Genomic DNA, 26207 nt, shown 5'->3' on the forward strand with positions numbered 1-26207 from the left:
TGACTCCATATGATGAACTGGATCTACAGAAGGCTAAGGCAGTCTGAGCAAAGGGGATGCGCCACTTCCAAGTGGGAAGGTGCCCGCAAAAATCTCATGCTCCTAAGCATCAATTCCACCTTTCTCCATTGCATAATGGACTTCACTAGAACACAGCCGGAGCATTCTTTGTAACAGTTCAGGCTGCAGAAGGGGGGGAAGTGAAGCTGTTCTCCTTCCGGGGTTAGGGCTTATTTCCCCCTTCTAAATGGTGACCATGAAGGCGTTCCCTCTTCAGAGAACTGCTCCTGCTCTTCGTACTGCTCCTTTCGCTCAGCTGTGGGTGCCTGGCTATTCAGCTCATCTCCAAGGGACACCACCAGCCCCATCCTGGTTTTTAAAATGTTTCGTTGGCAGGCCTCCAGGGTCTCACTTCTCTCACTCCCTAAAAACTAAGGCACAAAGAGAGGCACAGCCCGCAGTTCACAGGCCAGCTTGCTCCAAAAGCAGAGAGACAGGCTTCAGTGGCATTAGGGCTGCAGCCTGAGGCAAGATTGCACGGGACAGAGGGATGGATTCACGTAACATTCCGTAACATGATCTACCACAATCACAAGGGGCTGGTGCTTAACCTGGGCTGAGGTTGCACAGGGGCAGGAAAATCTGCCCCCTCTGTGGCAGTAGCGAGGAAGGGGGAGAATAAGGTCACCCGCACACACCACTCATCCCTCTTCACTCAACTGCAAAACCACAGTGGGACAGTAAATCGTCCCTGCCTTCTAGCTGTGAATTTGAAACCTCTGCCAACCTTTCCGTCAACATGAGGCTGCCAAAGAAGGGATGCTGAATTTTGGTCTTTGCCAATGACTAAGGATGTTACAAGGAAGGCTGGGCCATGCCCACACAGTGGCTACCGGCAAAGGTCCACAAAACCATCTGTTCCCAACTGTGCCAGTCAGCATGGCAAGACTCTTCAGTCTTCGGCCACAGCCCTTTGAAGCATCCACCTCATACGGCCGGGACAGATTTCTGCAGCAGTATAATTACGTCAGGACAGGAAAAGAAAATGTGTGGTTTTGAAAGGTAATTTGGTGAATAGCCCGACAGGCCTGGGGACAGCTCTTTAAAGACTGGACTGTTTGGTTAAAGGGAAACTGTTTCTCTGCTGCATTCTGCTCAACAGACCACACCTCCCTCCCCACAAAAGAATTGAATGGAGCTGGACTGGTCCACCAAGCGTAAGGCCGAACAGTCAGTTAGGCCAAACAGAGCATAAGGTGAGTCAGGCAGTGAAACAGCACCGGGACTCCGAGTTCATCAGCACTCAGCTGATCCAGAAGAAGCAACCCAGCAGCCTTCCTCCGAGGGCAGGAGCAGTTCACCAGTCACCACAGTAGGCGGGGGAAGACCAATGGCGCTTTCAGCTCCTCAAAGGGCAGCAGGGATGTTTGGTTTTCTAGAACAGGCCGGTCTTGCTTTGGCGTGTCAGTGACAAAACACGTTTAGCCAACAGGCATGGCTGCCACCGACGAAAACTGCATTATGTGCAGCTGTGCCTCATGTGGAAGTTTACAACATATTCGGCATTAGTCCGCTGCACAGAGATGGCAAAGGGCTCAAACGGGTGGAAGGTGAATGCGACCAGTCGCCGGACAGTGTGATTGATAGGCCGGCCCAGGAGCCCCGCTTGGATTTCAAACTTCAGAAGGCCAGAATCTCGGGCATAGAACCTGCAAAGGACAGAGAGAGGCAAGTTAAATGCTTAAGCCACAAGGGATCAGGAACTGTTACGTTATTGCCCTGCTATGGAGAGCCAAGCAGGATTAAGCTACCACGAGGCACCTCACAAGGCGCTCGCCTTTGAGAGCAACTTGAAAGCTTCCGCTGATGCAAAAACGCAGCAGCACGGCTGCTGACGGGTGCCAATCGCCATGATGGTATTTGGCAGAATTAAAAGAACTTTGCTGCTTAAGGATTTGCTGCCAGATGCAATTCAAAAGGCAAGCAAGGTTGACCGACAGAACTCTGAGCAGGTCTGGGAGCTGGACCCTCCGCTGGCTCTGCAAACAACCTGCCTCCAGCTTCACAGAGGTCCTGCTTGGGATAGTCCCCTTCAGAGGCGAGCAAAGGCCTTCCGGGGGTGGGAGGGGGAGGGGGCACTCCAGGTTGAAGATTCTTTGGTTTACCTTGATTATGGATTATTATTTTTTCCCCTCTCCTGCTGCTAATATAGGGGTAGGTACTGAATTTGGCTGGGCGAAACAACTACTTTTTTTGGTATTGAATCTCTAGTCCATGTCATATTTGATTGTGAGGCTTATTATTATTATTATTAATTTTTATTTGTATCCCGCCCTTCCCGCCTGGGCAGGCTCAGGGCGGCTAACAACATTCAATAGGACATAATATAAATAAATAATTAAAACACATTAAACACATAAAACACATTAAAATTATAAAACAGCATAAAAATTTTTTAAAACAACACTAATCCAGCATATATAGTCTATAACATATATAATCTATAGTTTAACGACAGCAGAGGTGTTCCGGACGCTGCTACATATTTAAATATTTAAATAGTGGCAAGAATCATTGAAGAATCGCTTTACTGGATCCTCCGTTCAGTCATCCTCTGTCAGCATTCTGAGAAAGCCTGCCTAAAGAGGATGGTCTTGCAGGCCCTGCGGAACTGATCTAAGTTCCGCAGGGCCCGCACCTCCTCCGGGAGTTGATTCCACAGGCTGGGGGCTACCACGGAGAAAGCCCGTGGCCGTGTGGTCTGTAATTTTGCCTCCCTTGGCCCAGGGACAGTCAGCTTGTTCTTCCCTGCTGACCTCAGTGCTCTTTGGGGCTCGTATGGGGAGAGACGGTCCTTCAGGTAGGCAGGTCCTCGGCCATATAGGGCTTTAAAGGGCTTTAAAGGTAATGACCAGCACTTTGTAGCGAACCCGGTATGTAACTGGCAGCATAATGATCATCGAGAAGTACTTCCATTTTCCACGGCCAAACCTTTTACCAGTAGCCAAAAATTGCAACTCCTTACATACAAATTAGCAAAATTTGGCGACTTGCCACAAGGATAAAGAAAACTCTAATGATCCAGTCAGGAAATGGCTATACACCTTTGCCAATCTGTTGGCTGTAACTGCCATGTTTTGTTATATTTGTAGTTTTATAACAGTATTTTATGCCTTTATGTATGATTTAATGGACAATCGGTTTTAATTTTGTATGATTTTACTGCTTTAAATGCTGGCTTAGGCAGTGAATAAATAATTTATTTATTAAGGGAAGAAACAAAGAGGTCTAGACAGGGTTTTTAGTTCATCCTTGGTTTTAACACTAATTTTACATCTTCAGTGTCAGCGTCTTAAAAGTCTGTATTTGTATTTTATGTATATTTTAGGTGGTATCATACTTTAGTGTATAATAATTATTGTATATTTACATCACCTTTTATTGGTTATGAATTGGACTTTTATGAATTGCTTGCTGGTCTATGACCGTTATAAATAAATTAAATTAAAAAGACTACTTTTTTTCTCATTTAGCAATTGCTTTTACCGGATGGGTTAAGCAGCCTGAATAGCCCAGCTTAGCCTGAGCGCCTCAGAACGTGGCTGCTAAGCGGGGTCGGCCATGATTAGTACTCGGATGGGAGGCCATAAAGGAAGGCGAGGGTTGCTGTGTGGAGGAAAGCAGTAGCCAACTGCCTCTGTTTGCCTCCGGCCTGGAGTGCCCTACGGATAAGGTCGCCGAAAGTCGCATGTGACTTGATGGCACGCTGCTCTTCTTTTTTAAGCTTCTGTGGGTATCGCTTGGAAGAGTTCAGGATTAGAAAGGCAGGAGGGAAATGTCAGGTAAATAAGTGCAATTGGAAATAAACATACCCCCCCTTCCGCATTCCCTCTTTTGAGGGCTACGCTTGCCTAACTCCCTGGTCTCCACTCAAAATGTCCTCCACAAGCCACTTCCCAGCAGGGGCTACCCTCCAGCTGCCAGCCTAGCTTCTCCCAGCAGCAGGTGGAACAGGAAGGAAAAGGCTCTTTTAAACCAGCAGACACCCTCTGGGCTTTTGACAAGGCAGCCGGCTTGAAGCCCTTGCGTTCTTGCGAGATGACCATTATTCTCCCCCCCACACACTTCTGAATCCCCCCCCCCCACCGCCAGCCTGACAATAAAAGGACAAGGACTGAGTGGAAGAGCAACAATCTGTATCGTTGGTTTTCCAAATGGTTCCCCCTCCTTCACAGAGGGAAGCTTTTGGAGGGGGGGGGGGAAGAAAGAAAAGAGGAGGTAAGGTTTGTGTGTGTGTGTCGAAATAAAACATGGTCTGTGGTCTGCTCCTCTTACTCCAATTCAGGGCAATTTGCTGTACTCAAGAAGAGCGCCCTGTAATCTCCAAGATGGGCGCCGTTAGGTATTTTTAAATCTATTCGAAGAGTGCTCTGCAATCAGAGGCCATTTCCATGGGCTCACACACCCTGGATAAATTAAGACGCCGAAATGCAAGGTGCGTGTCAGTGAAAACAGCAAAATGGAGATTTTTTGCTTTCCTGCCCCGCCACAGGTTGTTATGAAAATGGAAACTTTGCCTGCAAATTGTTTCTGTTTCTAAAAGGCTTCCAAAGAGGATTCTCGTTTAAACTTCCCAGTCTCCCCCCCACTCAACACGCACGCACACACACACCGCTTGAGCTTTAGGCTCCTTGCAAGGTGGAGGGGGTTGCTCTCGCCTTCCCCGTGGCCCCAAGTGCCACGCTTGGCTATGGCGGGACAGCTGCCAAAGCCAAGGCAAGGGGGAGGCTTGGGAGCCTCTGAATCCCCAGAGAGACGTTCTGCTCCGCCTAGAAGCTCAAGAAGGAAGGGGGGGGGCCAATCCAGCAGCTGCCGGCTGGCGTAGGAGGAGAAAAACTGCGTGGCTGGGGGAGGGGGGGGACCAAAGGCAGCGGGAGCGTGACATGGGACGACAGTGCAGGCACATTACAGGAACAGCAATAATAATAATAATAATCGTCCTCTATGCTGAGGAAATGCTAGCAATCCCTTGTGCGGAGGCTGACAGCAACAGAACTCCTTGGGAGGAGGGATTAGGAGGGGGGGACCCAAAGCTCCTCCGTGAGCAACTGGCGACCATGACAGGGGGGGCAGGGGGGAGGGAGGTACAGGCATGTGAAGGCCAGGCTGATGCTGACAGCCTCCCAGGAAGCAGGGAGGAAGGGGGGGGGCATTCCCGATCCAGTAAAAGCAGCAGGCACCTTGGGAGAGAAAGCCGGGGCAGAGAACAGGACTGCAGCTGGGCAGACTCCATTCTTATCCTGAGGCTTGAAGCTCACCGGTGATACTGGCCTTCCCAATCTCTCTTTTTAAAATTTTATTTACCTCATTTGTAGTCTGCCTTCCTTCCCAACGAGGGCCCCAGGGCAGCTTGCGTTGTTCTCCTCTCCTCCATTGTTTTCCCCTCACAACAACCTTCTGAGGTAGGTTAGGCTGAGGGGGTTTGACTGGCCCAAGATCTCCCAGCAAGATTCCACAGCTGAGGGAGCATCGGAATCCGGGTCTCCCAGATTCTGGTCTGACATACTAACCATTGCCCCTTGCCCTGGTCTACCTTGCAGGGTTGTTGGGAAGATAGTGGTGGAAGGGAGAACTGTGGCCACGCTCTCAAGCCGCTACCAGGAAGGTCAAAACAATAACACAGACTGTACAGATGGCAGAACAGCTAGGTTTGCCCCCCCCCTTGCAAGGCTTCGTATCTGACCCTAATTTTCTCATCTTCTGCAACACATTCTGGGAACAAACATCCAGAATTCTCTGGCTCAGCTTCATTTCACTGGGTGTTCAGTTGCCTTTCCTGCTCAAGAAAACCAGGCGCACTTTTACAAGAAGCATATCCCCACACCCAGCTGCACACTTCAAAACTCTTTTCCCTCATAACTACCAGAAAGGCACCAGTGGCCCTCTCAGTTCAGCTCCATCCCGCTGTTCACAGGCTCTGATCTACACCATGACTCAAAATTTTAAGCCTATGGGTGATCCACCAGCTAAGGCGCAAAGGAAGTTTCACGATGGCAATCGTTGGCAAATGGCTCACAAGTCAGTGTTCTGAACATTCAACACATTTCATGGTTTTCCATTTTTGGAAGGACACTTAAATCCCAGGCTCATGTAGCACAGTAGCTAACAGTGCAATTCTAACGGTTGCATCCAGTTCGGCCTTGCGACTTCTAAGGACCTAAACTCTTGTTTAGGATGGCACTGCAAGAGAATGAATTGGAAATTAGTCCTTGATTGCAGCCTCTACCACAAACTCACTCGTGGGCCTTCTCCCTCAGGCCCTAGACTAACTCAGCAATAAAGGAATAAATAAGACAGAATCATAGAATCATAGAGTTGAAAGGGATCTCCAGGGTCATCTAGTCCAACCCCCTGCACAATGCAGGAAACTCACAAATACCTCCCCCTAAATTCACAGGATCTTCATTGCTGTCAGATGGCCATCTAGCCTCTGTTTAAAAACCTCCAAGGAAAGAGAGCCCACCACCTCCTGAGAAAGCCTGTTCCACTGAAGAATCGCTCTAACGGTCAGGAAGTCCTTCCTAATGTTGAGCCAGAAACTCTTGATTTAATTTCAACCCGTTGATTCTGGTCCTGCCTTCTGGGGCCACAGAAAACAATTCCACACCATCCTCTATAGGACAGGATGGTGATCATATCACCCCTTAGCCACCTCCTCTCCAGGCAAAACAACCCCAGCTCCTTCAAACTTTCCTCATAGGACTTGGTCTCCAGACCCCTCACCATCTTCGTCACCTTCCTCTGGACCCATTCCAGCTTGTCTATATCCTTCTTAAAATGTGGTGCCCAAAACTGAACACAATACTTCAGGTGAGGTCTTACCAGAGCAGAGTAAAGCGACACCATCACTTCACGTGATCTGGACACTATATTTCTGTTGATACAGCCCAAAATTGCATTTGCCTTTTTAGCCACCACATCACACTGTTGACTCATGTTCAGTGTATGGTCCACTAAGACACCTAGATCCTTTTCACACATACTACTGCTAAGACAAGTCTTCCCCATTCTATAACCATGCATTGGATTTTTCCTACCTAAATGCAGAACTTGACATTTATCCCGGTTAAAATTCATTTTACTGGTTTTAGTCCAGTTTTCCAGCCTGTCAAGACCTCCCTTACAAGACTGTTGAAAGGAACTATACCGCTAACGAAATACTGAATGCACACTATGCAAACACTTTGGGGAAACCCCAAATCCAAATGACACAGGTCTGTAAATCTTAAAAGATCAGTAGTGGGGGCTCATATTTCCCATGCAAAAAACCAAAACAAACCAGGACAAGTTCCCAGCATCTTCAATCGCAAGAGTCCTAGGCTAGATGGACAAGTGGTCTGACTCAATACAAAGCTGTCTTATACAGTCACAGGGAGGATACGTTTTCAAGGCGTTAACCATTCTGCACATATATTTTAAATGCTACTTTAATGTTTCAATAGATCTTTTTTTAATGTATTGCCGCTGCCCTTACCTGGATTGGCCCAAGCGAGCTCAATCCTGTCAGATCTCAGAAGCTAAGCAGGGTTGGCCCTGGTGAGTACTTAGACGGGAGACCACCCAGGAAGTGCAGAGTTGCCATGCAGAGGCTGGCAATGGCAAACCACCTCCTTACATCTCTTGCCTTGTCCTGGACAGCCCAGGCTAGCCTGATTGCCTCAGAGGCTCAGCAGGGTCCACCCTGCTTCATACTTGGATGGGAGACCAGCAAGGAAGTCCACAGCAGCTACTTCTGCTGGCCTCTTGCCTTGAAAACCCGAGGGGTTGGCCATAAGTTGGCTGGGACCTGAAGGCATTTTCCGTGACCATCGATGCTTTGAGGTTTGGTGCCTTGAGGACTCTATTTGGGTAGAAAGGCAGCATATTGTATTTATTTTAATAAATAAAAGCACCTAAGGCAGGGGTGTCAAACATGCGACCCGGGGGCTGAATCGGTCCCCCAGAGGGCTTCTATCAGGCCCCCAAGTGACTGGCTGTCATCTGCTTCCTTCTCCCTCTCTCTTGCTTCCTTCCGCATAACAGTTTGCCTTGCAAGGCTTGTTCAATCGCACAGGAGCTACAGAGCAAAACCTCTATTTTCTCCATTGGCTGAAGCTCCTCCCTTGGGGAAAGGGGGGAAGGCAGAGCTTGTTCTTCCAGTCTCTCTCAATTGCACAGCAGAACTACTGAGCCAAGCCTCATTTCCTTCTACTGGCTGAGGCTCCACCCTCACCTGTCCCCTGGGGAAGGAAGAAAAGAGCCAGAGCTTCCTTTGCCCAGTTCCCTGGATCCCATGGGAGAAATATAAAGAAAGCACCTTTAAGACCAATGAGTGGTAACATTTTAAGCAGGTTATAAGTTTTTTTTTAAAAAAAAAATTTGTGTATCCTGTTTAAAATTCATATCTCTGCTACCTAGTCTTCAATAGGTACACACATGGCCTGGCCCGGCCCACCCCGACATAGCCTGGTCCAACAAGGGCTCATTTATGTCAGATTCGACCCTCATAACAAATGAGTTTGATCCCTGGCCTAGATGATGCACAAGCGTCAAGTGCTTGGGGAAAATAATGTGACAGTTGTTCAAATGCTCCCCAAGATCTCTGGAGGTCATAAGGAGGATGGACTCCGTGGTAAATTCGAAAGACGATTTCCCAAAAATTCCCTGGATGTTAATAAAGTTGATGATTTTCAACTTGTATCTCACCTCTGGGAAGATGGAAAGAATCAACAGCGTCTGTTTTTAGAAGAGTAGGTTTAATTGCATTAAAAATAAGCTGCTTGGCTACTTCTGGACAATGCCCATGCCGTCCAGCATTCTGTTTCCAGCAGCCAAAACCCTGGGAAACCTTCAGGCAGGGAATAACAGTCACAGCTTTCCTCTTTCCTTTGCTCCCGCCATCAGGTATAGAGAGCAGGGCAGTACTATGGTTATAATGCTGGACTAAAAACTGGAGAAAGCCCCATTCAAATCCCCACCACCAAGGAATTCATTGGTTGACTCTGGACCAGTCACTCTCCCTCTCAGCCTAACCCACCACAAAAGTGAAAGAGTGGAGAGTGCTAAGCAGAGCTCCTTGGAGACGGAAGGGACAGAAATGAATGGATACAGACAGAGAGGTTCAGCTATCATGATTTCCAGAGCAGCTGAGAAATGGGCCGGGTGGAGGAGAACCTTTTGCTTCCTTTGTTTCATTTGAACAACTGCATTTGAACAACTGTCACATTATTTTCCCCAAGCACTTGATGCTTGTGCATCATCTAGGCCAGGGGTGTCCATGCTGAGAATTATTAGGAAGGGAATTGAAAACAAATCAGCCAGTATCATAATGCCCCTGTATAAATCGATGGTGTAGTCTCATCTGGAGTACTGTGTGCAATTCTGGTCACCGCACCTCAAAAAGTGCATTGGAAAAAGTGCAGAAAAGGGCAACTAGAATGATTAAAGGTTTGGAACACTTTCCCTATGAAGAAAGGTTAAAACGCTTGGGGCTCTTTAGCTTGGAGAAACAATGACTGTTGGGGTGACATGAGAGAGGTTTACAAGATTATGCATGGGATGGAGAAAGTAGAGAAAGAAGTACTTTTCTCCCTTTCTCACGAGAACTCGTGGGCATTCAATGAAATTGCTGAGCAGTCAGGTTAAAACGGATAAAAGGAAGTACTTCTTCACCCAAAGGGTGATTAACATGTGGAATTCACTGCCACAGGAGGTGGTGGTGGCTACAAGCATAGCCAGCTTTAAGAGGGGATTGGATAAAAATATGGAGCAGAGGTACATCAGTGGCTATTAGCCACAGAGAGAGAGAGAGAGTATATATATATATATATATTGGCCACTGTGTGACACAGAGTGTTGGACTGGATGGGCCACTGGCCTGATCCAACATGGCTTCTCTTATGTTCTTATGGAGCTAAATTTGCATAAGTACCCACGATGCATACCTAATTGGATGGTCACCACAAGTCTTGGGGCGCTCCATGACTGAAACCCACTTGTCGTCATAACTGAAGAGGGAGAGATCAAGGTAAGGGCTGCCGCTGTAGGACTGAGCGCTGATCGGGAGCTGGCCCAGGAGCCGCCGCACAGCCTCGGTGTGCCCGCCGTACTTGGCATTCACGATAGTGTCTTTAAACCTGAAACAGAGACAGATCATGTAAGGGAGGCAACTGCACAAAGCACAATACAGCCACCTCCACCTGTGCCTTACCAAGGAGGCAGGAGAGAAAGGTGCACAACAGTGATATTGACCCGCCTTGCAGGGCTCTTATAAGGATAGCTGAAAAAAAATACGTGGACTGCTTTGAACTCTAGAAAGGGGTCCCCAACCTGTTTGAGCCTTCAGGCCCATTTAGAATTCTGACGTGGCATGGTAGGCACAGCAACAAAAGGGCTGCAAAGCAACGTTTTTAAAATCTACATAACTAATCCAATTCCCAATAGTCAATCCGAAGTCTTGCTGGGCAAAAGCCCTAACCAGCCTTGCCCACTTCCTGAAAACAAGGTATCAGCAAGCACCCTGGCACCCATCAGCACACATCGGGGACCCCCACACATAACCGCTGACTATCACCTGAAGGACTGCCCTCTCCCATCTCAACTTGCCCAGTTCCAGAGATCATGACTAGAAGAAAGGCTCACTTTCAGAAACTGGTCAGAGGAGCAACTGAGTCATGGCTTTCTTTGTAGTGGCACCCAACTTTTGCAGGGATGTCCTGTCTACCAGGGACTATCCGCTTGGCCTTCTCCTTAACATACTACATTGACACCATCCCAAACTTTTGTGGAATAACATCTTTGCTTATTTTTGCACCTGGTCTGCTTTGCTTATTTACTATTTATTAGATAACACATGTATACATTTATACAGCTTTCAGCATTTGAAATGCTTCCATGCAAATTACTTTGCTGCACCCAGCCTCATAAGGTAGGCCAGAATGACTAATCCCATATTGCAGTCTGGCCTTCCTAAAGCCATCATAAATTTGTGGCTGAAATGGTGCAATAGGGAATGGGAAGGACCACCCAAACCACAGCTGCAGCCAGTCTAATCCTAAATAGAATCAGAGTTGGGAGGGGCCATCCAGTCCAATCTCCAATCTCAATGCAGTATCAGCCTAGAGCAGGGGTGGCCAACAGTAGCTCTCCAGATGTTTTTGCCTACAACTCCCATCAGCCCCAGCCATACTGGCTGGGGCTGATGGGAGTTGTAGGCAAAAAAACATCTGGAGAGCTACCATTGGCCACCCCTGGCCTAGAGCATCCCTGACAAGTGTTTGTCCAGCCGCTGCTTAAAGTCTGCCAGTGTGGGGGAGCCCACCACCTCCCTCAGCAGCTGACTCCACTGCTGAACGACTCTTACTGTAAAAAGGTTTTTCCTAATATCCAGCCAGCACCTTCCCACCCTTAATTTAGACCCATTATTTCCAGTCCTGTCCTCTGCTGCCAAAGTTACATCCTTCAACAAGACTCTGCTTAGAATCACACTATGCTATGAATAGCACACTGTTATGCTATGGAAATTTAAGCTGGCCACTGCATTCAGAGCCTACATTTTTGCCCCACCCTTCCTCCAAGGAGCTCAGATGGGTATATGTGGTTCTCTCCCGCCTCTCTTCCCCCACCCAACCTCATAACAAGTCCATGAGTTAGGCTAGGCTAAGGAAGAGTGACGAGCCCAAGCTCATCTAAAAAGCTCCAGGGAGAATTTGAACACAGGACTCCCTATTCTTAGTTTGGTATCAACAACTAGACCACATTCACCCAATCTCTTTAAAGCCGTTTGTACTAGTTGCAATCCACCTTTGCAGAAAGGAAGGAAAATATATTTTAAACTTTTTCCCCTTAAACAACCCTGCAAGCTCTGTCAAAAGCAAAAATAATCAGTTAAAACAGAGTATTTGAACTGGAGCCAGCCAAATCCCTCCAGATTCAGTACACTTGCCAAGAAGCTGAACAACCACCCGCAAGCCCCAGGGCTCACCGGCGTTGGATCTGCCTGGCAAAATTGTTGCTGGAGGCCGAGCAGGGGAACTGAACTGCCTCGCTGTGCAGGGTGGCGTTTCGGAAGAGGTCACAAAAGTTCTCAAAGAGTTCCAGCAGCTCATCTGAAGTGTTCTCAAAAACAGCGATCACCTCAGTGGTCACCATGTTGTACACGACGAAGAAGGAAGGCTGGGAGGGGGAGAAGGAGAATTAGAGTCGTCCAGCTGAGCTCCGAAGAAAGACGCAGCTCAACAACTCCTGCCACCAAAAATTAAAGCGGAGAAACGGCAGTTTTGCGGCTGGCCCAGGAGGATCCAGCATTTTACAGGCCACTTTATTGTGTTTTCAGCCACCTCTACGGGCACCCCATTAACTGTTGTCAAATTATTTTACAAAGCAATGTGAAATTCCTCCCAATGCTTTTTTTTAGGGGGGAGGGGAGGATTGTTTATATCTGAATCCAGACACATCAGCGTCCCTGCTTACTTCCTTTGCCAAACATGAAATGTTTTTCCCCCTTTCTCCCAGAGCGGCAGATTTAATTTTAGTACCTGCTGGGAAACGATTTTAACCAGGAAACAAATTATTTCCCCCAACCGTATATGCAGAGAGGTGAGAGTTGGTCGGTTTTACTGAGGGTGGGGAGGGGTTGCTGTTTTCTTTTTCCTGCCTTAATATTTCGAGCATGCCGAGATGAGCCTTGTAAAGCGCATTGTGCTCAGTGGCTGCTTGCAAACGCCGTCCCCTTCAGGGTCCCCCGCTGCTGGGGAAATGAAAGGCTGAGCACCATTAACTATTTCTTTTGAATTACTGACGTTCTTATCCAAGAATTTCCAAAAGCTGCAGCTTAGCTTTGCAATCAGTCAGCTGGGGACATGTGAAGCAATCTTTCCCTGGTTACAAACAACCAAAGCTTGGGGTACTTTTTGCACCTCTAAAGGCTCAGTGTTTGAGGCTGTATCTGGAGAATCCCAGCTTTCATTTTAAAAAGAAAGTTTCTGGTCCACGAGTGCCATTTTTTAAAACTACTGTTCAGGACACAGGTGCATGGCAATTTTAAGAAGAAGATATTGGATTTATATCCCACCCGCCACTCCCAAGAGTCTCAGAGCGACTCACAATCTCCTTTACCTTCCTCCCCCACAACAGACACCCTATGAGGTGGGTGGGGCTGAGAGGACTCTCACAGCAGCTGCCTTTTCAAGGACAACCTCTGCCAGAGCTATGGCAGCTGCAAGTGGAGGAGTGGGGAATCAAACCCGGTTCTCCCAGATAAGAGTCTGCACACTTCACCACTACACCAAACTGGCTCTCTCATTTAAGACAATGAACAGGGGGTCCTGCGAGGACTTGCAGGGGGCATCTCATTTAACCCTCCCCCACAATGCCCTTTCCTTTCCCAGGCAGCCCCCATAGCCTCTCCGCTTTTCCTGCTTCCCTCTCTCCTTCCCACTGACCAGCCAATCTATCTTTATCTGCCCCTGCCTTCAGCTTTCTCTGCTTCCTCCCTGGCACTCTCTACGCAGGAAAACTATGACCCAGTTGCGCAGTAATAACCACCAGGTCAATCTGCCTAGTGGAGAACCTGTAAGTCAGGAGTGTCACATGTAAGGCCCAGGGGCCAGAATCCATCCATCCAGGGCTCTTTTCTGGCCCACAAGCAACTGGTGCGAGGGAAGGCAGAAGGCTGCTCGGGGCAGGGGGGAGCGGATGCACCTGGTGAGGTGTGTGCTTGAAGTTGTCAAGAAATAGAAAGGAAATGGTTAGGGGGCAGGTCAGTGAGACGGAGGTAAAATAGTGCAGGGGAATGGCAGCAAAGGAGGAGAAAGAGGGGGTGTGGTGGATTTTTTCCGCTCCCACCTCCTCTGGCCACAGTTCAGCAAGGATTGGTGAAGCCACTGCATGGGGGGCACGGGGGGGGGTCAGAGCTAAACGGTCAGCACTTGCCACTGCTGCACCAGCCATCATTGCATTTTTTTTCAAACAGTGATTGTGAGGGGGGCTGGCGAGAGCAGGTGTGTGGAGCGGTGGTTTGCTGACGAAGGGACCGGGCTAGCAGGGGAGAGAGGAGGAGGACCAGTGCATGGATCAGGAGGCGACTGGGCTGTCTTGCGTGAGCCGCTCTGAGGGGAAAGACATCCCAGCCTTGGAAGTGAGTGGAGGAATGAAGGGGAAAGGGTCACACCGCATGCCTGAACAACCACAGAGCTGGGAGGCAGAATGAGTGTCAGGGAGGATGGAAGATGGTGACCTCCCTTCTCCTCCCTTGTTGTCAGCCCATGAAAGAAGAGGGGTTGTGGGAGGACAAAATGCACCCCTTGGAGGTTTTGGAAATAGACTCTCCTTCCCCTCGGAGCCACCGCTTCTATTGAAAACAGGAAAGAAGAGAGATGCAGGGCGGGGAATCTGGGAGAGCCAGGTTCAGACCCCACCCCCTCCTCCTGAGTCATGTATCCCTTGCGGGAGGAAATAGCCTTGCATATGATTAAGTACATTTGCTGGGGCTTTTGTAAATCAATTGTTCTCACTCCTAGGAATCAATCGCTTTTGAATTAAAAAATAATATGCTAAGTTGAGTTTACCTTTTCATTTACAAAGTTTATATCTCCAGTACCTGGCATTACATTTTATGGCACACATGGCCTGGCCATACAACTTGACATTTATATCGCATCCAGCCCTTGTTACAAATGAGTTTAACACCTCTGAGTTAAGTAACTGCAAAGGTCACCTCACTTGCCTTGCATTACGCTCCCCAAACTACTTACTTTTACTCTAGCAACCCCTATATTTTCAGCTTTCCCTGCTTCTTTTTCTCCTTCCCACCAACCTTTTATCTGTCTGTTATCTTCGGCTATGTTTATGATTCATTTGCTTCACTTACACCCTGCCATTCTCCAAAATGGGGACCCAAAGTGGCTCACAATTCTCGCCTCCATTTTACCCTCGCAATGATCCTATTGGGGAGGTTAGGCTGAGAACGTATGACTAGCCCAAAATCACCCGGTGGGCATTTATGGCACAGTGGGGCTTCCAACCTGCTGTTGAACAGCAGGGCCTGGGTAAATTGTATTAGTCAAGCAACAGCAAGTTGCCCAGTTGTCACTGCTAGGACTGCTCTCAATGAGTTCTCCCTAAAACATCAAAACAACCCCCTCATCCTGACTATTACTCACAGAAACCAAGGCCTGAAGGCTGGAAATACTGTTATGGTTGCCTAGCAATGACCAGAGGACATCTATTTCTTAAACCTACAGACACCACTTCTATTATTTTGGGAGGATTAACCCTCCCAATGTATTTTTTAAGATTTCCAAATCATCTACAAAACTAGAGCTTTCCAGGTTTGTAGAAAGATCTCTCTTCTATTCATAGCTCCAAATTCTGGTTTTCAATATCCACAGATATCACCACGATTATTATTAGATGTATGAATGCCTGGTCCCTGGGATTCAAGGACCTTCCAATCAAATGCAGCAAAAGGGGAGAAACGCACACAGTATTCATGGGAGGGGGACTCCACCACTTCATAGTCTGTTGCCCCCACACTCCTAAATCCTCGCTTCTTTTTTTCTCATTCCTCCCTGCCACTTCAATCATCACTAAAGTTGAGGAATAAAATCCTTGAAATGTAGTGAGGCTTTCTTGGTGCCCAGGTTAAGCATCAGCATTCAAGGAGGTGCATACGTCCATGACACAAGTAACCACACTGTCACTATCCAACAGGAACCTGCAATGCTCTCTCAACTACATTCCAGACCACACTCCCTGTCACAGTAGTTATATTAGCTGGGGAAAGAAATCTGGATTTCTGGCAATGATCGCCAAGTAACACTATTGACTTATTGCTCAATATTGTGAGTTTAAAAAAAATGTGAGGCATGCAACAAGGCCTCTCCAGGGAAGGGGGCGGAGAAGCTGTCAGTTCAAGACCCCCAGGGTCTCTTTCCTTGCAACTGTACCAAGAGACAGGGGAACAGTGTTCCCTGTAAGCTGAGTTAGTGTGAGCTAGCTCACAGATTTTTAGCTTCCAGCTCACATATTTTTGTCTTAGATCAGGAAGGATAACTCCAGAGCACACTAATTTATGCAACAGCTCACAATTTTAATGCCAGTAGCTCACAAAGTAGGATTTTTGCTCACAAGTCTCTGCAGCTTAGAGGGAACATTGCAGAAACCTCAGGGGTTTACTCCTTACCCTCCCAAGTAAGAAAAAGTCTCCAGAAACATCAAAAGAACAGGGAAGAATTTCTTGCCACAGATGAAGGAGGAGGCAGTTCTTCACTGCTGGCCAGGCTGGTTGTATTTATTTTTTAAACCGAGGGAGTGGTGAAGTCTTGCCACTTAACAATTCTTCTGCCAGTAAAACCCCAGAACAATTTTTTTAAAACATATAATTACAAACTCATCAAAAGAGTCCAAGCCAGCAGTGGGAGAACATGTGCCTCTTTTCTTCAGGAAAGAAGTGGGGGCTCTTTTTCCCAACTGGTACCAGGGCCACACAACCTTCCCAGCCTCTTGGGAGTATGGAGGGAGGGAGGCTCAGGGATTCTGCCATCAGCTTCCCCTGCGAGCTGATGCAATATGGGGTTCCTGCCTTTCAGACCAGAGAAACGTCCTGCTCCTTTGGGGAACATCTGCTGCCTCGACCCCTGCTTTGGTGACACACGCAGCCTCTGTCAGGAGCCCTGCTGGCCAGCACAGGATCGCTTTGGAAGGCTGAAGGGTGTACATTTCTATAGCAGATGCCTATTGAGCAACTGGGGGCATATCACTAAATAAATCCTTTAAAAAAAAAAAAAAGCTGCAGCAGGTGGCAAGAAGAAAACACGCAAGAGCAAGGCTCCAAGGCCACAGGCAAGATCACGTGCAAAGCGAACGACACAGCTCGGAGAAGCAGAGAAACGACAGAAGGGGAAATAATCTGCTGCACTGCAAACCGGTAACAACTGCGTTGTTATTTCAAATATCCAGACTGGTTCAACGTGAGTTCCATACACAGGTTAGGAGCAGGGACCACATTAAGCATACTGCAGAGCAGGAGACTGGGACCAGACCCTAGGCTGACATCAATGGTCTGGGTAGATAAGATGCACTCAAAACTGGTAGTCAAAGAACTGGCTTTGTTATCCAAAACCTGTCCAAGAACTTCCCTCCTTCCTCACTCTCTGCAACTCCCAGCCCTGTGTGAGATCTCAATGGCACAAGAACGCCGGCTGCTGCCTTCTACAGAGACAGACCTTTGGTCTACTGAAGTCAGTATCATCTTCTCTGACAGGTAGCAGCTCTTCTAGGCCTGAGGCACAGGTCTTTCATGTCACCTCCTGCTGGCTGGAGATGCTGAGGACCGAACCTGGGACCTTCTGCATGCCAAGTGGATGCTTCACCATGGCAGAAGAGCCATGGCCTGCTACCCCATCCTGTTTGCCATCCCCTCAGACTCACCCCATTCCTGCATTCCACTCCTAGCCTTCCTTTCTCAGACACTCCCACTTTTCATCTCATGGCCAGTTCTCCCCTCAGCCTGCCACTGCTTCCATCATCCCATAGTCCCTTTTGGTCATTCTGCCCCTCTCAGATTGCAGCAGACCAGGCCAGAGAGCAGGGTGCTTGCCCTCACCTTTCTGCAGCATTATGGTAACTCGAGACACTCCTGGCCGGAGGTTTATTCCCCTTCATCACCACCAAATCCCTTAAATTCCTCAGTTACAAGGGAGAGACAGATCAGTCAATATTAAACACATAGAAAGGATTCTCATGTGAGGACCGATGTAAAACAACTAGTTACATAAAACCCTAATAAGAACATGGAAACACCTAAGCAGATAAATTAGAGCGTTTGGACTCTTTTAAAAGTTTGCAGAGGGGCATAATACGAATTCCTGAAATCACAAACGGTGCAAAGGTTTGCAGTCGTTACCCCTCTCTTGCCATACCAGTATTCTGGATCGCCCAGTGAGATGGATTGGAGCATACGCAGAATTACTAACCTATGGAATTCCCAGTCAGAAGACACAGCGACAACAATGGAATAAACATCTACCGAAAGCTAATAGCTATGATAAACTAAATGACACATCCATGTTCAGAAGCAGTGCAGCCTTGAGGGACAGACAACACAGGAAAGCTACTGGTTGCATTCAAGACGGTGGGCTTTCTGGAATCACCTGTCTGGCCATTGTGGGAATGCAGGCTGCTGGACCAAAACTGATCCTCAGTCTGATCCAGCGACGCTCTTACTGCCATGCAATAAGTTGTCTTGAGTCCTTGCAAGTGGACTGGGGAAGTGAGGGCTGTAAATGTTTTCCTAAATAAAGTTATGTCCTTTTTTACACAATAAAAGGCAGAGCAGCCTATGGGCTAGAACAGGGGTAGGGAACATTGGCTCTCCAGATGTTTTTTTTGCCTACAACTCCCATCAGCCCCAGCCAGCATGGCCAATAAGAACATAAGAACATAAGAGAAGCCATGTTGGATCAGGCCAACGGCCCATCAAGTCCAACACTCTGTGTCACACAGTGGCAAAAAATTTTATATACACACATACACTGTGGCTAATAGCCACTGATGGACCTGTGCTCCATATTTTTATCTAAACCCTTCTTGAAGGTGGCTATACTTGTGGCCGCCACCACCTCCTGTGGCAGTGAATTCCACATGTTAATCACCCTTTGGGTGAAGAAGTACTTCCTTTTATCTGTTTTAACCTGTCTGCTCAGCAATTTCATCGAATGCCCACGAGTTCTTGTATTGTGAGAAAGGGAGAAAAGTACTTCTTTCTCTACTTTCTCCATCCCATGCATTATCTTGTAAACCTCTATCATGTCACCCCGCAGTCGACGTTTCTCCAAGCTAAAGAGTCCCAAGCGTTTCAACCTTTCTTCATAGGGAAAGTGCTCCAGCCCTTTAATCATTCTAGTTGCCCTTCTCTGGACTTTCTCCAATGCTATAATATCCTTTTTGAGGTGCGGCGACCAGAACTGCACACAGTACTCCAAATGAGACCGCACCATCGATTTATACAGGGGCATTATGATACTGGCTGATTTGTTTTCAATTCCCTTCCTAATAATTCCCAGCATAGCGTTGGCCTTTTTTATTGCAAACGCACACGGTCTTGACATTTTCAGTGAGTTATCTACCACGACCCCAAGATCTCTCTCTTGGTCAGTCTCTGCCAGTTCACACACCATCAACTTGTATTTGTAGCTGGGATTCTTGGCCCCAATGTGCATTACTTTGCACTTGGCCACATTGAACCGCATCTGCCACGTTGACGCCCACTCACCCAGCCTCAACAGATCCCTTTGGAGTTCCTCACAATCCTCTCTGGTTCTCACCACCCTGAACAATTTAGTGTCATCCGCAAACTTGGCCACTTCACTGTTCACTCCCAACTCTAAATCATTTATGAACAAGTTAAAGAGCATGGGACCCAGTACCAAGCCCTGCGGCACCCCACTGCTTACCGTCCTCCACTGCGAAGACTGCCCATTTATACTCACTCTCTGCTTCCTATTACTCAGCCAGTTTTTGATCCACAAGAGGACCTGTCCTTTTACTCCATGATTCTCAAGCTTTCTAAGGAGCCTTTGATGAGGAACTTTATCAAAAGCTTTCTGGAAGTCAAGGTAAACAACATCTATTGGGTCTCCTTTGTCCACATGTTTGTTCACCCCCTCAAAGAAATGTAACAGGTTAGTGAGGCAAGATCTTCCCTTGCAGAACCCATGCTGAGTCTTCCTCAATAACCCGTGTTCATCAATGTGCCTACTCATTCTGTCCTTGATAATGGTTTCTACCAACTTTCCCGGTATTGAAGTCAGACTGACTGGCCTGTAATTTCCCGGGTCTCCTCTGGAACCTTTTTTAAAGATGGGGGTGACATTTGCTACCTTCCAGTCCTCAGGAACGGAGGCAGATTTCAATGAAAGATTACAGATTTTTGTTAGAAGATCCATAAGTTTGACTTTGAGTTCTTTCAGAACTCTCGGATGTATGCCATCCGGACCCGGTGACTTATTAGTTTTTAATTTGCCTATCAGTTGTAGGACCTCCTCTTTTGTCACCTCAATCTGACTCAGGTCTTTCAATACCCCTTCCAAAATTAGTGGTTCTGGGGCGGGCAAAAAGTTCTCATCTTCCACAGTGAAGACGGAGGCAAAAAATTCATTTAGCTTCTCAGCCATTTCCCTATCCTCCTTCAATAATCCTTTTACCCCATGGTCATCCAAGGGCCCCACTGCCTCTCTGGCTGGTTTCCTACTTCTAATATATTTGAAGAAAGTTTTATTGTTGGTCTTTATGTTTTTTGCAATATGCTCCTCATAGTCCCTTTTTGCCTGCCTGATCACAGTCTTGCATTTGATTTGCCACAGTCTGTGTTCCCTTTTACTAATCTCACTTGGACTGGTTTTCCACCGCTTAAAGGAGTCCTTCTTACCTTTTACAGCTTCCATTACTTTGTTTGTTAACCACGCAGGCCTTTTCTTATGCCTGTTTGTGCCTTTCCTAACTTGTGGTATGTATTTTATCTGAGCTTCTAGGATTATAGTTTTAAATAGCATCCAAGCTTCCCCAAGGGTTTTGACCGTATGTACCTTTCCTTTCAGTTTCCTCCTCACATGCCTCCTCATCTCAGTGTATTTACCCCTTTTAAACGTGGTTGTGGCGGTCTTTTTGGACAACTCCCTATTTATACAAACGGTGAAATCAATAACATTATGGTCACTGCTCCCAAGTGGCGCAATCACTTTTACATCTCTCACCAAGTCTTGGGCATTACTTAGGACCAAATCCAGGAACGCCCCACCCCTGGTAGGTTCTGAGACCATCTGCTCCATAGCACAGTCATTGAGAGCATCAAGAAACTCAATCTCTTTCTCTCGACCAGAACACAATGGATGGGGCTGATGGGAGTTGTGGGCAAAAAAACATCTGGAGAGCCAACGTTCCCTACCCCTGGGCTAGAAGCATGGTTTAAGGCAGACTTCACATCCAGCCAATCCCACCGAGGACAGACCTGTACCTGTGAAGGGTCTGTCACCCGCAATGTGACCACATCTTCACTGGTGTATTTGATAAAGAGGTGGTTTTCATCTAACAGCTGCATCTTCCACATCCGCAGCTGCCTCAGCTGGTCAAAATACTGAAAGAACCTCCTTTTTGCCATCGTGCTCCCATCTTGCTCTGCCCTTCGCCACAAGTAGACCAGCAATCTGTGTTTCAAAGAATTGATGAATGGCTCTTTGTATGGGTTCGCCATGCCTGTCTGAGAGTCCCGCTGGACTTCTGGATAGACTGCTGACAGCGTGAGGAGGTCATCCTCGTAGCAGAAGCGACCGATTGTCCGTACGTCAATGAAGGTGCCCTCTGGCGTCACCTGAAAAACATGGATGGTTTGCTGCTGTACAGACAGAATGGCCAGGATATTCTTATACAAGTAGAGCCCTTGGTTGTGGGACAAGATGACTTTGTCACATTTGAACGTCCTGGTGTCACACAGCTTGCCTGTGTGGAGGTCTATGATGTGCAAAGAGTAATCTTCTAAAGGGGACCTGGGATTAGGAGTCACTGATTCGCTGTTGCGGTAAACCTCAAAGAAGGGAGGGTGGGGCTCCTCTGGCAGGTAGGCAGCAGAGCCAACAATGACATAGCGACAGTCATCTGTGAACAAGCTGCACTCACGGTTCAAGTGCTCGCCGTTGGAAGCCACATTGGTGATATGGAGAAGGACAAAGAAGCGCTCAAAGAGCCGCCCACGGATGTTAATGGACCGCTGGTCATTGCCATTTGCCAAGATCTCCCCTTCATAGCCCTTGAGGAGGTCCTCTGCTGCCTGACACCCTTGATATTCATAGATTTCCAAGGAAGTCTGATCCGAGGAGAAAGCTATGAAGTACCTTCCATCAGGGGAAAACTTGCGCAGGAAGCAGGGTGGCTTTTCAACATTCACCACTGTGAAGTTGGGGAAGACGTTTTGGTGGAAGACGCGGACCTGGTGCCAGTGTGTCCCCATCTTGCCAGACGTGATCCTTCGCCGTTCCAAGCGGTAGATGACATTCTGGTTCTGGATCCGACGAGGTCTGATGGTTGGGGCTTCATGATCCATGCCACCGTCTTCAAGTGAAGAAAAACCCCAGATGAGAAGAATCTGAAATGGCTCTGAGGCAGGTCATGCTGTCAAAGAAAATCACAAAATTGCAGTTGCAGGAAAAAGTAGTCATGAGGAAGAAGGGTCAAACCCTACATTCATATATACACCCATTCTATCACTACTCAAAGTGTAAAAAGGTAAAGGTAGTTCCCTGTACAAGCACCAGTTGTTTCCGACTCTGGGGGGATGCTGCTTTCAGAACGTTTTCATGGCAGACTTTTTCATGCCCTTTCATGGCACGTTTTCATGCCATTGCCTTCCCCAGTCATCTGCACTTTCCCCCCAGCAAGCTGGGTACTCATTTGACTGACCTCGGAAGAATGGAAGGCTGAGTCAACCTTGAGCTGGCTACCTGAACCCAGCTTCCGCCAGAATCAAACTCAGGTGAGCAGAGTTTAAGACTGCAGTACTGCAGCTTTACCACTCTGCACCATGGGGCTAACTGTAAAACCAACTCCATCCTGGCAAACAGTAGTAAGAGTCATGGTAGTTTATGTTGTTAATCTCTTATCTTTAAGGTGCCAAAGGACTCCTATTATTTTGTGCATTTTTATGGCACCTGTTTCCCAATGAGTTCAGGTCAACATACATTATTCTCCCATTCTCCATTTTATCCTTATGACAACTCTTTGATAGATTAGAATGAGAGACTACGTCCAGGTCACTCAATGAAGTTTCATGAAAAGAAGGGGTCTCTCCATTCCTAGTAAAACACTCTAACCAATACATCACACACTCTGTGGATGAAGTGCTCTGTACTGAACACCTGAGGATTTGAATGGCATGGTATAGCCTGATCTTATCAGATCTGAGAAGCTACACAGGGTCAGTACTTGGATGGGAGACAACCAAAGAAGCCAATGGCAAACCACCTCTGCTTCTCACCTTCCTTGGAAGCCGCTTGCTGAAGATCACCATAAGTTGGTTGCAGCTGGACAGCAAACTGATATACGCTGAGCACTTGACAAGCAATCACTGGCTGTGCTTTTACACACCATATGGTTAAGGTTTCTGAGCTCTGTTCAACGAATTAAAATCCACAACATTAATTGGGTTTTACGAAGCTTATTTTTAAATATATATTTATATATATGAATATCCCCCCCCCCCAAAAAAAAGCTCAGTCTAATGAGCTGTAACATTACATTCACACGAAATCTGACATGGTAGTGTTCGTTTGGAAAAAGTCACAAAGGTCAATGCATAAACCCAGCTGCACAATTTCAAAAATTTGAGGAAGAAAAGGGAAGACCAGAGAACAGTGAGTTAACAAAAACTTCCTCCTAGTGGTATGTGTATTGTGAAAGGGAAAGCCCACAGTTATGCTACAGACATTAGGAAAGCAAGATACAATTTGCACACAAATGTGCTAAGAAGCAGGCTTTAATAACAAACATTTTATTGCTGCCAGACATGAAAGCGCCAAGTCTGGGGACAATGCCAAAGTTCAAGCCGTTGTGGAGGGTACAAAGAACTAATTAATCTGTCACTGAAATATGTGACTGATGTGTAAAGTATCTGCCACAGAAAAAAATCTCATCCTTCCTTCAAGGAGTACCTCCTGCCCATTCCACACACAAAGAGATGTACACTTTTAACTCCGCAACAATCCTGTGAGCAAAGTCAGGTTGCGTGCTACTGAGTTACATGACACCATTTAATGATCTTCAAAACAATGTGGATAACTGAACCCAGACTTCCTTGGAACAAGTCAAATCACTTTGCCCTAATGTCTTCCAGGTTACTGAAATGGACAGACAACTGTTTTTTTCTTAATTAAAACCAGTTAAGTTTTAAAAGATCTGAAAAGTTTAATGATAAGAGAATTGTCCACAGAGTAACCTCCAGAGGAGACCCTCTATGGCGGACTCCACAGGGTCTCTTCTAGAGGGGGGAGGGCGATACGCCAATCCCCTTGAGGTTGCCATTTCCACACAAGTCATTTTTTCAGGTTATGCCTCTGATCAGAAAAGAGGCATAACGTGAGCAATGGATGAGCCCCAACTACCACACATCAACATTTAACGCAAAAAGGCTGCCAGGACAAAAACAATCCGGGACAGTGAAACACGCAGAAAGGCACCAGACAGATTCTTCTATGGGCGGCCATATCTGTAAATAACCTGCTTAACAGAGATGGCACCACTTCAAGAGACAGAGCTAAATTTTTGCTCTCTCCACCATAAAGCCTGAACTTTTTCAGATCATAAAGTCTGAGAAATGCAACCCTGCCCCTCACTACTGGAAATAATACAAAAAGCAATCTCTTTGGGGCAGAAAGGATACTCAGTGCATTTCTACATGTGTCCTGGACTGCCCCCATCACCCTGTATATAGAAGCCGAAGAGGGGCGGGAAGCAGCCTACCCGCTTCCTTGATTGCCCCTGAGTGGAAGGTAAGCCATCTCAGAACACTGCATCATGCAGAAATGCAGCAGGCAGCCCCTTCCAAGCCCATCATGAGTTTTGTGGGGTTCACACAAGTATTGAGGGATTATGGCAGACAAAACCCAGGCTGGGAATGGCTTCTCTACACTACACTGGCTGGTGGCGGATGGGTCTGAGACAACTGCCTCATGCCAGAATCTTGAGTGATTTCGGGGCCCCGCAGGCAATGGCATCCCAGCACGCAGGAACAGATCCTTTCCCCACACGCAGACCCCGATTCCCACCCCCGAGGGACAAAGCAGGCGCCCGCATCGCCTCTGGCTCCCCTCCCTGACTCACTCAGCGGCAACAACCGCCGCCATCTTTCCGCCGAGGGAGGTAGAGCGCGACCAACGAGTCCGAACAGCCTACCGGTGAAGCCGGCAGCAGCAGCGTACCCGCCCCAAGCCGGAAATGCTGTGGTTTATTATAGAGAACTTCGAGGAAGGACAGAGCGTCCATCGCGCGGCTGTTCTCCCCCACGCCGCCTTTCAGCTCTTCGCAGCGGCCCCTCGTGGCCGGAGGACGCTCCTCCGGAAAGGGGTGGAACTCGCCCCTTCTCTAGCCCCTGCCCCGCGCGTGGCTGCCATAGCAACCGCATCCTAGCCTAAGATGGCGCCATGGCAACCACCTCCTTAGAAGAGCTGCGCGTGGCAACCGAAAGGGTTGCTTTCATCCCGTCCTCAAGGAAGCCTTAGCAACTGCCGCTGGGCAGGAAGGATACCCCAATAGAAGCAGCCTTCCCTGCAGTTCGCGCTGCCTTCGCAGAGACTGGCCGCCTCCAGAGAAGACCCCCTATGGCAGACTCCATGGGGTCTCTTCTGGAGGGGGGAGGGCAATATGCCAATCCCCTTGGGGTTGCCATGCCAACCACTCTCACCAGTTGGATGCCTTGCCATGACAGTCGCTGCCTAGCAGGATGCCATGACAACCTTAAGCAGCATGACAACGTCTTATCCCCCTCTTCTCTTCTCCCCCCCTCAGCAGACCATGACCATTGCAGCAACCCCCTCTGCCCCTCCCAAAAAGGCCTCATTCCAACCCTTACTCCTAAAGGAGTATCAGGACCACAGTGGCCACCCCAGTTTATGGAGTTGCCAACTCTGGGTAGGGAAATTCCTGGAGGTTTGGGAGGGAGGGTGTGGTTTGGGCAGGAGAGGTGCCTCTGTGGGTTATAATGCCATTAAGTCCACCCTCCAAAGCAGCCATTTTCTCCAGAGGGAATTATCTCTGTCATCTGGAGATCTACACTCCAACCAACACCTGGAGGATGGTAACCCTACAACGCAATATGAGTCAACAAGCACAGGGTTGCCAACTCTGGGTTGGGAGACTTGGGCGTCAATGGAGCTTGAAGAGGGAAGGCTGCTCAGCGGAGATGTAATTCCATACAGTCTACACTGCAGAACTGCTGTTTTCTCTGCAGTTTCTAACCCACATTTCTGCAAACAGCATCCCAGGTGCCTTTCAGCACAGGAAAACATACAATTAACAGTGAAAACAATCTAAAACATAAATGCTGGCATATCCATACCTTCACACAAACACATGAGGCAACGGCCAACATACAGTCATTGTATTTCACATACCCCAAACTGGGT

The 26207-nt window shown here is 47.8% G+C and overlaps 1 protein-coding gene across 2 annotated transcripts; it reads right to left on the reverse strand.

Moving 5' to 3' along the window:
- Positions 1-1001: 1001 nt before the first annotated feature.
- DET1 (DET1 partner of COP1 E3 ubiquitin ligase) lies at positions 1002-25007 on the reverse strand. 2 transcript variants are annotated; one of them, XM_060260170.1, is made up of 5 exons: positions 24907-25007; positions 21407-22203; positions 12023-12213; positions 9984-10175; positions 1002-1709 (listed from the first exon to the last, which is right to left on the reverse strand). In XM_060260170.1, exons 2-5 carry the CDS (start codon positions 22133-22135, stop codon positions 1520-1522), a joined length of 1302 nt encoding a protein of 433 aa, XP_060116153.1. In that variant the 5' UTR covers positions 22136-22203; positions 24907-25007; the 3' UTR covers positions 1002-1519. The 2 variants fall into 2 exon arrangements, with proteins under 2 accessions (XP_060116153.1, XP_060116152.1); XM_060260169.1 differs by having other exon boundaries at positions 21053-22203; positions 24907-25006.
- Between the last annotated feature and the right edge of the window lie 1200 nt (positions 25008-26207).

Source organism: Heteronotia binoei, chromosome 19 (genome assembly GCF_032191835.1).
Source record: "Heteronotia binoei isolate CCM8104 ecotype False Entrance Well chromosome 19, APGP_CSIRO_Hbin_v1, whole genome shotgun sequence".
NCBI classification, from domain to species: Eukaryota; Metazoa; Chordata; class Lepidosauria; order Squamata; family Gekkonidae; genus Heteronotia; species Heteronotia binoei.